This window comes from Rhincodon typus, chromosome 1 (genome assembly GCF_021869965.1).
Source record: "Rhincodon typus isolate 14 chromosome 1, sRhiTyp1.1, whole genome shotgun sequence".
In the NCBI taxonomy this organism is placed as follows: domain Eukaryota; kingdom Metazoa; phylum Chordata; class Chondrichthyes; order Orectolobiformes; family Rhincodontidae; genus Rhincodon; species Rhincodon typus.
Genome location: NC_063332.1, coordinates 93,366,511 through 93,381,912, shown reverse-complemented (window position 1 = coordinate 93,381,912; position 15,402 = coordinate 93,366,511). Strand labels below are relative to the sequence as shown.

The window sequence follows — 15,402 nt, the reverse complement described above, 5'->3', positions numbered from 1 at the left end:
CCATCACGCTCCTGACTTATGCCTTGTAGATGGTGGACAGGCTTTGGGGAGTCAGGAGGTGAGTTACTTGCTGCAGTATTCCTAGCTTCTGACCTGCTCTTGTAGCCACTAAGTAGGAAAGAATATGATGCTATCCAAGTATAAAAATAATTCTTAATATAAATTTCAAAGATGCCAAGTAGATTCTAACTGTTAACTTTTCCTTCCAGAGCTAGTTCCAATGGAGCTGTTCCTCAGCTACAAATCACAGTCAATTCCTCATGTTGATCATTCTTTATACAAACAGTAATTTCGTAATGTCAGACTTAATTTGTCTTTCACCAGTTTGAAAAGTACAAAAGTACACAAAAAATACTGAAAAGCTCAAGTATTCCCTGACTGTCTGATGGCAATGTTATCTTTAATACTTTTGATCACATGGTTCATCTTTCCATTTATTTATTAGTAAGTTCATTTTAGAAATGGCGACATTAACAAAGTTTAGCTTGGGCTTAAAACATTATACCACATACAAAGATTTACACGGTTATGCCCAATTACAACAGTTATATGACTGAGCACCTGTTGAAGATTATTGCAATGTAGATGGAGCCTCTGAGTGAACTGTAAATTAGCAATTAACAGAACACCTTCAGAAGTGAAAATGCAGCTAATAACATTATAGAACCTTAACCAGAGGTGGTTCAGATTTATGGTTAGCAAGGATTGTAACCAAAAAACAACAGCGATTGAACAAATGAACAACGAACAAGAGTAGGCCACTTGGCCCTTTCAGCCATTCAATAAGATTACAGATGATCTGGTTTTAACTCTACATTCCTGCATATTCCCAATAATCTTTCAACCACTTAGTAATCAAGAAGCTATTTCTGCCTGAAAAAGAATTAAACATTCTGCATCCACAGAAATCCCCTTCATCAGAAGGCAATGACTCACAATACTCAGAGAAAAACAAACTTCCTCATCTGTTTTAAATGGGCGCCCCCTATTTTTAAATCATGATCCCTAGTTCTCGATTTACTCACAACAGCCAACATCCTTTCAACATCTAACCAGTCAAATCCCCTCAGGATTGAGACTCAGGTGACAGAACTTCCAGCCAGCAGAGATCCACAGTGAATCATCAAAGATTTGATACGGTAAACTTCACTAACTGGCACCAATGGGACCAGGAGCGCGTCAATTGATCAATATTCCAGATAACCAACAGTCCACATGATCAATGTTAAAAAGACACACTAAGTAATAGAAACAGAATGCAGGGGTATACACATCACTGTTACACTTAATTTACAGCATAAATCACTTTGATAATAATGCAACTATGTCTCAAATAAAAATTACCAGCAAAGAATCTTCTTACTTGCACTCTAAACTGACTACTTGGACATCAAGGTAGGCAGCAGTATGTGAGGACAAACTGACTCAAAATTGAACTAACTGTCAATATTTCGTGCAGCCAATTAACAAGACTATTTACATTTATTTATCTCAATGTTTGAAGCCATAATAATTGGAGAGAATAATACAGTAAACTTTACAGTATTTGAGTTATATAATTTTTGCCAGTTTATCAAGAGTGCCAGTTCATAAGATGCTAGTTAAAACAAAGTTTGCTGTATTGCAAAGACACAAAGCTTTCCAGACACGATACAACTGATGTAGAAGTGGACAACAAAACAAATCAAGACTAAGAGAAATGATCGTACAGTTTTTTTTTCTCTTTAGTGAGTTTTTTTCTGTACTGATACACAAGCAAAAATTGAATATACTATAACACTTCTTGGCAAAACTCATGTCTAAATAACTAAATGGGGCAAAGTTTGTTTTAGAGCAATTACAACACCTAAAAATCTCTCAGGGGCACTAGCCTTCTTTTACATGCAAGTCTACCTCAAAATTCAGAAAAAAAAGAATTCAGGTCAGTCTTTGACTATCTGGTTCACTAATGTGCTTTCAGGAAGGAAATTTGCCATCCTTACCCAGTCTGGTCTACATGTTTCTCTGGATCTTCAGCAACATGGCTGACTCCTAACTGCCCTGCAAAATGGCCTAACAAGCCACTCAACAGGCAATAAGAGATGGGAAACATATGTTGGCCATTTCAGCAAGGCACTAATCACTCAAAAAAATAAAAAACAAAATCCAAATATTATTGACAGGAACAGTGAGGCTAAGCAGCCTGACCACTACAGATCATCTACATTTGGATCCACGTTCAGGTCATACATGGTGCCAATATGACTCAGTATATGGCTCAGAGCAGAATATTCCGAATGATGTTTTTATAGCCTGGCCCTTTGAGAACAAGGTAAGCTTTAACAATTCATGTCTCCTTATTCAGACCTTAACCTCGGTGTTACACATTATTTATACAGGCAGGGTGAATTGATTTTTTTTTGGTAAAATCACCAGTAAATGCTCTCTCAAGAAGACATGCTTGAGAAGTCTAAAGACCTCTCCCAGAGTACCTGCACCTTGTCAAGATAAAACCTTCAGTGAGTTTCACAGTGAGAAATAACCCCGACAAAAAAAATCACTCCTCTCATCTCAGCACTCCATCTTCCTCCAGATATTAATAATCAACCTGTTCAGGTCTGTTATGAAACACCACAGGAACAGATCGGACTTAAACCCTGGTCTCTTGGCTCAATCATTGGGACAGTGCCACTGTACAACAACAGCACCTCCAACTTCCTCCACGTTAACTGAACATATTATAATCAGCTGACCTAACAGTGGCTGCAATAAAGATGCAATTTACTAATCTGATTTGCAAGATAGCACAACAGCACCTATGACAATAATCTAACTTAATTTCACATTTAAAACTAAATTACTAACTTCATGACCAATGAAGCATTTAGAAATATGCAGTTTAAAAACACTGTTTGTGATCTTTCTCCCCTCACAAACGATGCCAGCTTCAATCAGCAGCACTTCACTTGAAACGATTGAACTGTCAAACTCTTTTATATCTCTACCCCACACATTTCAAAATGAACAGCTTTATTATAATTTAATCAATTGGACAGTTGCCCATGGCATTTAAAAGAAAATCAGTAAATTCAATTTTCAAGAGATATTCATCACATGAAATCAGATCTCACTAAGTCGAGTTTATTATTTCCTTCAACGCAAACTCCACAGTACATAAAATACACAATTTTATCTGCGGTGTATGGGGAAAAATAAACTGCCATCAGTTCCTTTAAATAAAACAATTTTGTGAAGTTTTAACTTTTGACTTAGTCACAGTAACCAGGAATTCAGAAACTCACTTATAAGAATTTACATTTGCATTACTTCTTAACTGTATCAAGATTTTCTGAACTATAAACAGTTTCATGACGATCTGCCAAAACATAAAAATAGATCAGGTCCAATTGGACAAAAATTGCTGGAAATTGAGCTAAAGAATAACAAAACATAATCAGCAAATCATTATTCAGTAAATGTAATTTATAACAACTGCTAATCAATTAACTGAGACAAAGTAGTATCAAGTGCTACCGGCGCCCATTTTTTCTTAGTAATAGTAGATGGTCTGAGTCTCCTTTGTTCACCAGCTACAAGTCTCCTATAAGAAATTATTTCAGGCATCACAAACCAATTCATAGTAGGCACTAATCCTGGTACAAAACAGCAAAGTCAACAAGGGGTACCAGGGTACAGAAAGTGTGCAAATTCAAAATGGGACACACTGGGTTTTGGATGCTATTTTGAGAATATGCACAAATGTAGTAAGTACAAAAGAATTTTACTATTCATTGTGCCAAAACAGTAACTGCTGCCAACACAATACAATACAGTTTAACTTTGAGGAGGACAGACATGAGTGCCAGCTGTCATTAAGACATATTTCCATTCTTCTTTGCAAAGAAGATCCACAAATGGTCCACTAAAGCCAGAGCTGAATTTACTTCTCAGTAGAAACTGTGCTCTTTTCTCCAGCATTAAGTATATCTTGTTAGCAAGATGTTAAAAACTCAAAACATGATTCCGATTATACGAATTTACATCGGATAGTGATTTGCAGTGCATGTTCCACCCACTATTCTAACACGTAAATCATACAGAATCTCACTCTCACTACATCTTCCCTATAAACTGAATCCTTGGTTCTGACTTTGCAATCAAAATGGAACACATGAGCAGGTGCAAACAGTCGAACGTGACTGGTTTCAGATCATGAATCCTCCACCAACTGAAAAAATCCCCCCCATAGCAAGTGGGTGCAAGGGAAGGGACAGAAAGAAAGCTGAGAATATTAAATTAATTTAAACTAGTTTCTTATTTGATGTTTGAAAATTTAACATCTCACATATTAACTGCACTGGAAATGTCTATATGGGAAATAATGACTATAATTACTAAATAACTACACAGAAACAGTAAAAGCTCTATCCCCACTCAGAAAACTACAGGCGTGCTGAACAATTCAGGTGCATCATGAGTTCCAGTGTGCTATGCTTAAATTATGAAGAAAACAGACAACCAATTCACTCCTGAACACCAGATAACCGCAGGATATCCACTTTTTAAGCATTGCACTCTGTAATTCTGCAAGACTCCAAGTAATAAAATTTTACTAAATGCCAGAACAAAGATGCAAATTATGAAGTTTGTAAGCGGTAAAACAAGAAAATCTTGAAAAAATCTTTTCTGAAACCACTTCACACAATTCACGGTGCTAACAATGAAGCTGTTCAAAGATATGCAATGCTAGAGTCATGAGATACATGCAACGTGATTCAGCACATCTAAAACATGCTTCCTTGTAATGTGGGGAAAGTAAGAATAAATTGTGTGGCTCGGAAACAGTTGCTGCCAAGCAGCTGGAGTTGAGGATTATCAGATCAGCAATGATCTCATTGAATGGCAGAGCAGATTTGATGGCTGAATGGCCTACCTCTGCTCCTGTGTCTTACAGTCTTACATTAAAGACTATGTAGGTGGATGTTGTTGTGCAAAATGGAAACAGAGCAAGCAACAGAACAGATTGTGTTTTTATTGCATTGACTGCTTCCTCAAGGATACACTAAGTGTTTCAAAATAAAATGTTACTTTAGAAGTATCACAGCTTGTTATCTGAAAACACAAAAGAGTTACCAATACAGCCAAACCAATAAAAAGTGCCTTAAAATTCACAACAGAATACATTCATTTGTGTGAGGTGTTCAGAAACAAAGAAGGCAAAAAAGGAAAAAGAACTAGAGAATTTCTCATTGCATCCTCTTGGAAATGACCCAGGAGATCCATTTGCAACCTGAAAGCTAACATCTGAGATATTACTTTTATATTCTATCCACCCGTTTCATTCAGAAATCTGTCATTTCCTTGAATGGCCGTCAAATACCAAGTTGCCCAGGAATGCAGGGCTCAAAAAAAAGTGTTGCTGAATTATACACATCATTATTCTGCTAGCTGTCTTGTTAGCTAGTTCTATCAAATACGGAAAGATCAGAAGAAAATTAGTTCAGTTTATTTCAATTTGCAAAGTGGCTGCGTATACAAGTCTTCGTGTTTCTAACAGAGAAAATAAGACATAAAACTAACACATATAAAATGCACTGTTACACACAGTGTTTATTTGTAGTCTCTTTAAACTGCAACCTTGGAGTTTGTGTTGTACCATGATACCAGGAGCAGCAATTTCAAAGATGTAGTCTTCTGTTGTCAATATGAGCCAAAAGGAACAGAATCTAGTGCTTTAGGTCATTTGCATTTTAAGCCAAAAACATATTTAAGAAAATCCAAATATAAAAATGCTGTCAATACATAAAGGAAACCTGTAACTTGAGGAGAAGCAATGAAATTAACCCAGCTTCTTCAGTTTAAGTTTAATTTAAAATCTCTCCTTCAGAGGTAAGTAAAATTGTAAACAAGTATAACTCCAAGAATGTGTCAAGATGTGCAGAGATCCACAATTTTGCCAGCATCAAATGTAACTGCAACTTCACTCTTGCTCTTTTTGCAAAAAAGCTAGGTGTCACACTAACAGGCAAAGGATACCATCGTAAAATTGCTTTATCTATAATGTCGAGTTATTGTCAATCTTAGTGATTTCTTTAATACTCTCCCTTTGTTAATTCAGTACACACTATAATTGTGAACTAAACTGATTCTTCATTCTTACATTCAGTACCATTCTTCTTGTTAGCATCAACTGGATCCCTTAAAGAACTCCAGAATGAAAATGCTATCAAACAAGGTTACGCCACTACCCCCATAGTGCAAGAGGCAGAGACTATTTTCTAAATGGGGAAAGGCTCTGGAAATTGGAAGCACAGAGAGACTTGGGAGTCCTAATTCAGGATTTGCTTAAGGTTAACATGGAGATTCAATTGACAGTTCAGGAGGAAAATGCAGTGTTAAGGGTGAGAATACAAGAGCAGAGATGTACTGCTGAAGCTATATAAGGCTCTTGTCAGACCTCTTTTGGAATATTGTGAGCAGTTTTGGGCCCTGCATCAAAGGATGTGCTGGCCTGGGAGGGGGGCCAGAAAACTTTTATGAGGATGATACTGGGGATGAAGGGCTTGTCATATGAGGAGTGGTTAAGGATTCTGGGTCTGTACTCAACGGAGTTTAGAAGGAATGGGAAGTTTTCATTGAAACTTACAGAACATGGAGAGGCCTTGATAGAGTGGACGTGGAAAAGAGGTTTCCACTAGTAGGAGAGATTAGGACCCAAGGGCACAGCCTCAGAGCAAAAGGATGCCTGTTTATAACTGAGATGAGGAGGAATTTCTTCAACTAGAGCATGGTGAATCTGTAGAATTCATCACTACAGAAGGTGAAGAAGGCCAAGCCATTGATTGTATATAAAACAGAGATAGATAGGTTCTTGGTTAGAAATGTGATCAAAGGTTATGGGGAGAATGGAGTGGAGAAACAGATCAGCCATGATTGAATGGCAGAGCCAACACAATGGGTCAAATGGCTTAATTCTGCTCCTAATTCCTCTGGTCTTATGGTCTCTTCCGCCAGAAGGACATGAACTGAAAACCACAGAGACATGCCAGACCAAAGCACAGGTACTTGCTGAGAAATGGCATTATTCGGATCAGAGATCTAAATGATGTCTCTATCACTTGATGTCTGCTGGACAGACAGTTCATTGAATTATTCACTTGGTAATGAACATCCACTTAGTACCAATATATTGCAAGACCCAAAGATCCAACAGGAAGAAAATCAACAGTTCAGTTAGACTGAAAAAGAAGAATTCCAAATGCAACTCAGAACTAATCTGGAAAATCTTCATATTTCCAGCCATATATACACATATAGCATATACTTCCATATAACAGTGTACAGTACATGGTAAACTGTTCATCACCAGAACGGTGGGATCAACTAAAGCCAGCAAAACAGACACTTGTGCCTAGACAATTAGGTTTGAACATCGTAAGGACTGGTTAAATGAAACTGATTCCGAAATACGTGAGCTCCTAGAACAAAAACCCGAGGGCACAGCCTCATTGCCCATACTGATAACTCAAGACTGCATGTCAAGCAGGCAACATTCCAACGGCTCAAGTTTGACAGTTCATTTCGGAAGGAAAAGGACTAGCCACGGAAAAAGCAAGCCCGAGAGATCTGACGATGTGGAGACCATCATGAAGGTAAAGCTTTTATGAAGCCACCTGTATGATCTACAGACCAAGGTCAAATAGACAAACTACCTTTATATGGAGCTCCTTTACTCATGGATGACAACGCTATCCATCAAAACTGGAAAGAACATTTTCAACAACTTGTCAACCTTGAGTCCATAATGATAGCTGATACTCAACAGGCCATTACCTCTAGTCCCAGTCCATGCTGAACTACCATCAAGAGGAGAATCAAGCAGAGAGAAAAATGAAAAGCCTGAGGTCCCGATAATGTTACATTGAAGGCCTGCAAAGATTTAAAAGCTGTTACAGAGATAGTAGGAACTGTCGATGCTGGAGAATCTGAGCCAACAAGGTGTAGAGCTGGATGAACACAGCAGGCCAAGCAGTATCAGAGGAGCAGGAAAGCTGACATTTCAGGTCTAGACCCTTCTTCAGAAATGGGGGAGGGGACGGGGATTCTGAAATAAATAGGGAGAGAAGGGGAGGTGGATAGAAGATGGATAAAGGAGAAGATAGGTGGAGAGGAGACAAACAGGTCAAGGAGGCGGGGTTGGAGCCAGTAAAGGTGAGTATAGGTGGGGAGTTAGAGAGGGGATAGGTCGGTCCAGGGAGGATGGACAGGTCAAGGAGGCGGGATTAGGCTAGTAGGTAGGAGATGGGGGGTGGGGCTTGAGGTGGGAGGAGTGGATAGGTGGGAGGACAGGTTAGGCAGGCGGGTACGAGCTGGGCTGGTTTTGGGATGTGGTCGGGGGAGGGGAGATTTTGAAGCTTGTGAAGTCCACATTGATACCATTGGGCTGCAGGGTTGCCAAGTGAAATATGAGATGCTGTTCCTGCAACGTTCGGGTGGCATCGTTGTGGCACTGCAGGAGGCCCTTCCACATCAAACAGATGTTCACCTGCACATCTGCTAATGTGGTACACTGTATCCGCCATTCCCGTTGTGGCCTCCTCTACATCGGGGAAACCAAGCGGAGGCTTGGGGACTGCTTTGTGGAACATCTACGCTCTGTTTGCACCAAACAACTGCACCTCCCAGTCGCGAACCATTTCAACTCCCCCTCGCACTCCTTGAACGACATGTCCATCCTGGGCCTCCTACCCTGAAGAAGTTACCAGCATCTGCAGTTCCTACTATCTCTGAAACAAGGATGACAGTTTCATTCCCTAAAGGGCATTAGTGAAACAGATGGATTTTTTTTTCCCCCAAACAATCAACAACTGTTTTGTGATCATCATTAGATTCTTAATTCCAGATTTTTATTGAATTCAAATTTCACCATGTGTTATGGTGGGTTTTGAACCCAGGTCCCCAGAATGTTGCTGGAGTCTGAGATTAATAGCCAGCGATAATTCCTCTAGGCCATTGTCTCCCCCAAATGTAATATCCTCTCTAAGACTTAAAAGTATTCTATGAAACACAGGCCACAGATTATGATTAATCTTATTCATTTTCCATAAGGTATTTCAACCTTTCTATGACATGAACTGCTGGATAATATCTCAAACGTGCAAATGAAACGTTGTTTGTTGTTTCAATACTGTCAAAAAAAACTGATATTTATTACTGCAAAATTTAATTTTTATGCCAATATTAGTTATGTATTTTACTTCATTGACAATAGGAAAACCATTGCTAACCTATGGTCACAATGTTCCTCCTATTTAATTTGAGCCCTTCTCTCTTTGAACCATTTCTTTGGTAGTCTATGGAATTGGGATCTGTTGTGCTTGAGACAGCAAATATTGGAGCTGCCTTGCTATCACATTTTTAAAATCACCAGTAGAACATAAAGGCAAAAAAAATCACAAAAAAAATTGGTTCGGTTGATAAACTTTTTTTCTTGTATATGATGCGGTCCAGATTGGTTAGGCCAGCATTTATTACCCATCCCTAACTGCCCTAAAAATGGCAGTGGCAATAAGGAGCGTGATAAGTCATCTTTTGCAAGTTATCAGGGACAGCACCCACTTGCGGTTTTCATGGTAAGGTGCAAACCCACGATATTAGTTAAAATCTTAAATTCTTGATATAATGAAAACTATGAGCAGATTGTTGTTGGTGAGTAGCAAGGCACCCAATTGCACGTATTAGTATGCAGCAGCACCCTAATTATTGTGCCAGCTCACCTCATTAACGTGCAGTTTCCCATTCTCCCACTTGCAGGATAGAAACTAGATGGTGACAATTCCTGGCATGGTAGTCAGAGTGGTAACTGGTGACTCCAGCTCGCCGCTTGACCCTCTATCTCCCCGTCCTCCACCGTTATCACAGGGCACACTACAAGGGCTGCGACCACACACACACTTCTCCATAAGACTACAAAAGCAGGATGCCAATTTTCCTCCGTCCAAAATGTCTGCGGCAACTGACAGGAACAATGCAGGGCAGCTATGGACTACTTGTGCTTGACAGGGTGCACAGCTGGCCTCGAAAGGTGGTGCCAAGAAGCCAGGGAAGATCCTGGCAATGGAATAATACACTGGGCATTGGTGTAAAACAGAGGTATGGTGCATAGGTCATGAAACAAGTTCAGAAGATAGTGAGAAAAATCATTGGGGGTCGCTGAGAGAAATCTTCCATGAAACTCACCAAAATGAGCTGATTTCTGGTCAGATTCCATCTTTAGGATCAAGAATAGGTCATTCAGCCCATTGAACCCATGCCACCAATGAATGTGACCTTCCTTGTGATAAAGAATACCATTTCTTTCACCACTTCTAGATTACTTTATGTGACCATGAACGAGTTTTTGGTGATACACATTTCACTAAATTGCTTTGCACTCCACACCATTAAAGAAATGCTCTGAACTTTTTCAGATCCAAAGTTAATGAGCTCACTCTTCCCCTCACTGAAGTCAGTCAAACTTGTGCCCACTCATTTAATCCTACAGTCGTACATCGTTTTTATTCAATTACTGCAGAACAGTGACACTGATAATAAATGAACAAAATTACAGAATTGCATCGCCAACATACATTCACAAAAATCCAGAAACATCTAGAATAAAAAGCGTTCAGCTTTACACTGGCAACAATCGTCATCAAAATCTGGGGGGGGGTTGCCTGCTTGCCTTGTATCGTTGCTTTACGCCATCCTCAATTGAATCGGTTAAAACAAACTATTTCAAGTAATTGTCGGGGAGATTTGATGTTCATCAAGTTCAGCTCCCGAATACTATAAGTACAATAGGTTGGAGTTTACCTGCAAGGCTGTCCGGATCTCCCGGTGCTGGCTCCGAGAAACCCTCGACGTTAGAGTCGGTTGGAGATCCGACTGTCAGACTGAGACAGGCGGTGGGAATGCAAAAACGAATCCAGATCAGAGAGAGGAACACGCATCGGTTCCAATCCATCCTCAGCGACAGCCCGGCCAAGAACCCTGCAAGAAGTAGCGCACAAATAAAAGGCGATGAATATCAAAAGGCATGAACTCCCAGAAAGGAGCAGTCGTTCAGTACATGCGAGTTTAGGAAGAGGTGAATGTTAAAAATGCAGCAATTGTTACATTGCAGCAAGTAACCAGTGGATGGAACGTGCCTTGTTGAGTCACAATGCGGCCGAATGTTGTCCAGATCATCCCCGGTTCCAGAACAGAGGAGCCGCATGCCAGGATCCAGCGGCCAGGCGCCGCTTCCGCACCAGCATCAGTAACATGAGGAAAGCCCTTCCTCTACATTCCCTTTCCCCACCACCATCATCATCATGATGCTACCGTCGATCGGCTGTTTGAAGATCCGACTCAAAACCTCTAACACAAACCGAACGATTGCAAAGACCTTCGCTTTAAAAACAAATACTCATGCTGCTCACCTTCGAAGAAACAAACAGAGCGGCGCTTTTGCGATTGGTTCCAGCTCCGGTATTTACTCTGTGCGCGGATCCTCACACCAGAACTTCAAACAGGTCATTTGCGGGAAGTTAATGGTTGGTGAGAATTGAAGCTGCATCGATCCGGGGGATGGGGGGCGGGGGAGGGAAATGGTGGGGAAGCGATGCCGGTAACTGGGTGGCGGAGCTCTCCCTTTGACCAGCCGGGATCTGAAATTGCAGGCACTCGGAGTCAGACAGAGAGCCGCAGGAAACTGCTGCTCACACCCTCCAACTGTAAACTACAGAATCTGCTTGTCTCCCACCCACCCCCGAAACACGCAGCATCTCTTTAGATAGCGTCTCGTCGCCTTCGTTCTCAGCAGAAACTTTATCTGCCTAAGTAGGGTTCCTTCCCCCTCGCTCTGCTATAGCATGGTTACTTTCCTTATCCAGTTTCTTGGCGTGTTGGCAGGCGGGAGGGTGGAGGAAATCAGTGTGCAAATATGTGACATCAGCAGGGGGCTGTGTGCAGTGCAGCTGCGTGGCGCTGCGGCTCTGTTTGCACGGAATCCTTTCGGAAAGTGAGAGGGAGTACGTGTATGGGAGGCCGGCCTGAGCACGGCTCTGCAGCGGGGAGGCGGGAGAGAGAAGGTGGGTGAGGGTACTGCTACAGACCGGGGGGTGGGGGTATGTGGGGAGGCGTTGCAGGAAACGTTAAGAACTCGCCGCACAAACAGCGATTCTCGCCCCTCCTCACTTGTCGCTATTGGTTGCTTTGTCACAACATGGCAGCAGCCTATTGGTGTAGCAAAGGGATCATTCGAAGCCGGAGGCGATCAATGGTGTGAAAGATCATCCAGCAGTTTCTTCATGTACCGCTCAGGGATCTGGCTTGCGGCATTTTCCCGATGACTCATAGCTCCTGGAATGGTTATTTCCTCAGCAGCAAGAAATACGGAAAGGCAGAATCTCGAAGGAATTCTTTGTTGTGTTAGTGTGCATGCATGCGCCTCGGTTTGCGCTGTAAGAGACTGGAAATGACAAGCAATCTCAACAATCACATTGCAGAGACAACAAGGTGCAGGGCTGGATGAACACAGCAGGCCAAGCAGCATCATAGGAGCAGATGTTAGGTCCTGCAGCACATGTTCACCACAGGTTCTGGTAATACCACCTTACGTTTTGGAGAATATTCTTTACCTTCAGAACAACTCTCTTTTGAACTAGTGCCCACAGTTCTGCAATTTGACTTTAGATCAATATGTACTTTCGAACATCCACAGAAATAATATTGAAGGAACACAGCCAACATTCAAGTTTTCCGTGTTTTTTAGCACCCTTCCATGGAGGAGAGATGATGGTTATGCAGGAAACAGTTCATAGAAACATAGATAGCAGGAACAGGAGTAGGCCAATCAGCCCTTCAATCATGCCCACCATTCAAAATGATCCTGACTGATCAAAGCAACTAAGAACCTGTTCCTACACTCTCCCAATACCTTTTGCTTCTTTTAACCCTATTAACTATATTTAACATATTGGAAACTTTCAGTTGTTTGGCACAAGTATTTTCTGTAGCAGAGAATCATCTTGCTTTCATTGGTCATAACATTGAGTTGGGATGTCATGTTGCGCCTGTACAGGACATTGGTGAGGCCACTTTTGGAATATTGTAAACAATTCTGATCACCCTTCTATAGGAAGGTTGTTGTTAAACTTGAGAGGGTACAGAAAAGATTTACAAGGACATTGCCGGGACTGGAGGATTGTAGCTATAGGGAGAGGTTGAATAGACTGGTGCATTTTCCCCCCAGAGCATCAGAGGCTGTAGTGACCTTATAGAGGTTAATAAAATTATGAGGGGCATGGATAGGTGATTAGCCAAGATATTTTTCCTAGGGTGGGGGTGTCCAAAACTAGTGGACATAGGTTTAAGGTGAGAGGGGAAAGATTTTAAAAGGACCTGAGGGGTAACTTTTTCATGCAGAGGGTGGTGCATGTCTGAATGAGCTGCTAGAGAACGTGGTGGAGGCAGGTATAATTACAACATTTAAAAGGCATCTGGATGGGCATATGAATAGGAATGGTTGAGACGGATATGGGCCAAATGCTGGTAAATGGAAATAGGTCAGATTGGGATGTCTGGTCAGCATGGATGAGTTGAACCGAAATGTCTGTTTCTATGCTATATGACTCTACCTCAGTCCTAAATGATCTACTCTGTATCCTTAGACTGTCTCCCATGGTTCTGGACTGCTCGGTCATTGGAAACATCCTGTGCTTACTTTGTCTAGTCCATTATAGATTTTTTTGAGATTCCCCTCAATCTTCCAGCAAAAAAAATTCTGCGTCCAGGCATTAAAGTTAAGTTAAACTCACAATCAGATAAGCTATATAGTCGTAACCGATCCAGTTACTCTTCGTACATCAGTCCTGCCATCCAGAAATCAGTCTGGTAAATTTTTTGTGCACTCGTTCCATAGCCAGACATCATTCCACAGATGAGGAGACCAAAACTGCGCACAATAGTCCATGTGCGGGCTTAACCAAAGCCCTGTACAGTTGAGCAAAGTATTCCTGTTCCTGTGTAAAAACCAAAAGAACTGTGGATGCTGTAAATCAGAAACAAAAACAGAAGTTGCTGCAAATGCTCAGCAGGTCTGGCAGCATCTGTGAAGAGAAATGAGAGTACTTCTCTTCACAGATGCTGCTAGACCTGCTGAGCTTTTACAGCAACGTCTGTTTTTATTTCTGTTCTTGTGCTCATTTTCTCACTATGAAGGCCAACTTGCCATTTGGCTTCTTCACCACCTGCTGCACCTGCATTCTTACTTTCAGTGACTGGTGTACACAAACATCCAAGTCTCGTTGTACCTCCCCCTCTCCCAATCTATCACCATTCAGATAATAATCTGCCTTCTGTTTTTTGCTACTAATGTGGATAACCTCACATTTATCTAGGTAATACTTCATCTGCCATGCATTTTCCCACTTATTCCAAATCATACTGAAGCATCTCTGCATCCTCCTCACAGCTCATCCTTCCACTCAGTTTTGTGTCATCTGCAAACTTGGAGATGTTACATCTAATTCCCTTATCTGAATCATTAATATCTTCTGTCCAAGCAGTCATCCCTTTGATAGACCCACAAGTCACTGCCTGACACTCAGAAAATGACCTGTTTGTTCATACTCTTTGTTTCATATCAGACAACCAGTTCTCCATCCATGTCAGTACCCTACCCTCAATCCCACACTTGTTAATTTTACATGCTAATCTCCTATGTGGGACCTAATTGAAAGCCTTCTGAAAGTCCAAGTAAACCACGTCCACTGGCTGCCCCTTATTGACTCTATTAGTTACATCCTTGAAAAATTCCAGTAGATTTGCCAAGCATAATTTCCCGTTCATAAATCTATGCTGACTGTGTCCAATGCAGTCAGATGGGGAATCTTCTTAGCCCACCTTTGCTAATGACTGAACAGACTAATCCTTGAGAGAGAGGTTCTGCCAAAAGTGCTGGACATACCTATCAGTTTTTTTTTAAATACTGTTACTGATAATGTTGTTGGAGAAATAGCAAAGGCTCCAATGTTATTTTTAAGACAACATTACTTCATTCTTGGTTTCCTCTAATTTGCAAAGCTAAATTGTGCTTATAACTGATCGAGGTTTTCCAAACAATCTTTCCAGAAAGCAAGCATTTTTTTGGTTATAGAAAAGAGCCATAAATGAAGACTCTCCCACACATGCTTTGCCATTTAAATATAACCAGACTAATCAATCAGCTTTGAAATTTAAGTAGTTGCTGTCTGTTGCATTTCAGTTCCTTGGATCACTTCATTTCAAGAACATAAGAATTTAAGAAATTGGAGTGGCAGTAGGTCATTTGGCCCTTCAAGCCTACTCTGTCATCCGACAAGATCATAGCTGATCTGATTATGAGTTTAACTTAACTTT

General features: G+C 41.0%; 1 protein-coding gene across 1 annotated transcript in view; it reads right to left on the bottom strand.

The window, feature by feature from the left end:
- The window catches only part of LOC109930644 (stromal interaction molecule 2-like), an 88,312-nt gene extending 76,181 nt beyond the window's left edge, over positions 1–12,131 (bottom strand). Inside the window, exons 1-2 of the mRNA XM_048601621.1 lie at positions 11,442–12,131; positions 10,834–11,010 (exon numbers count right to left, since the gene is read on the bottom strand). Of these exons, the coding sequence (XP_048457578.1) occupies positions 10,834–10,984 (151 nt within the window). The 5' untranslated portion in view covers positions 10,985–11,010; positions 11,442–12,131. The remainder of the gene's footprint in view (positions 1–10,833; positions 11,011–11,441) is intronic.
- Between the last annotated feature and the right edge of the window lie 3,271 nt (positions 12,132–15,402).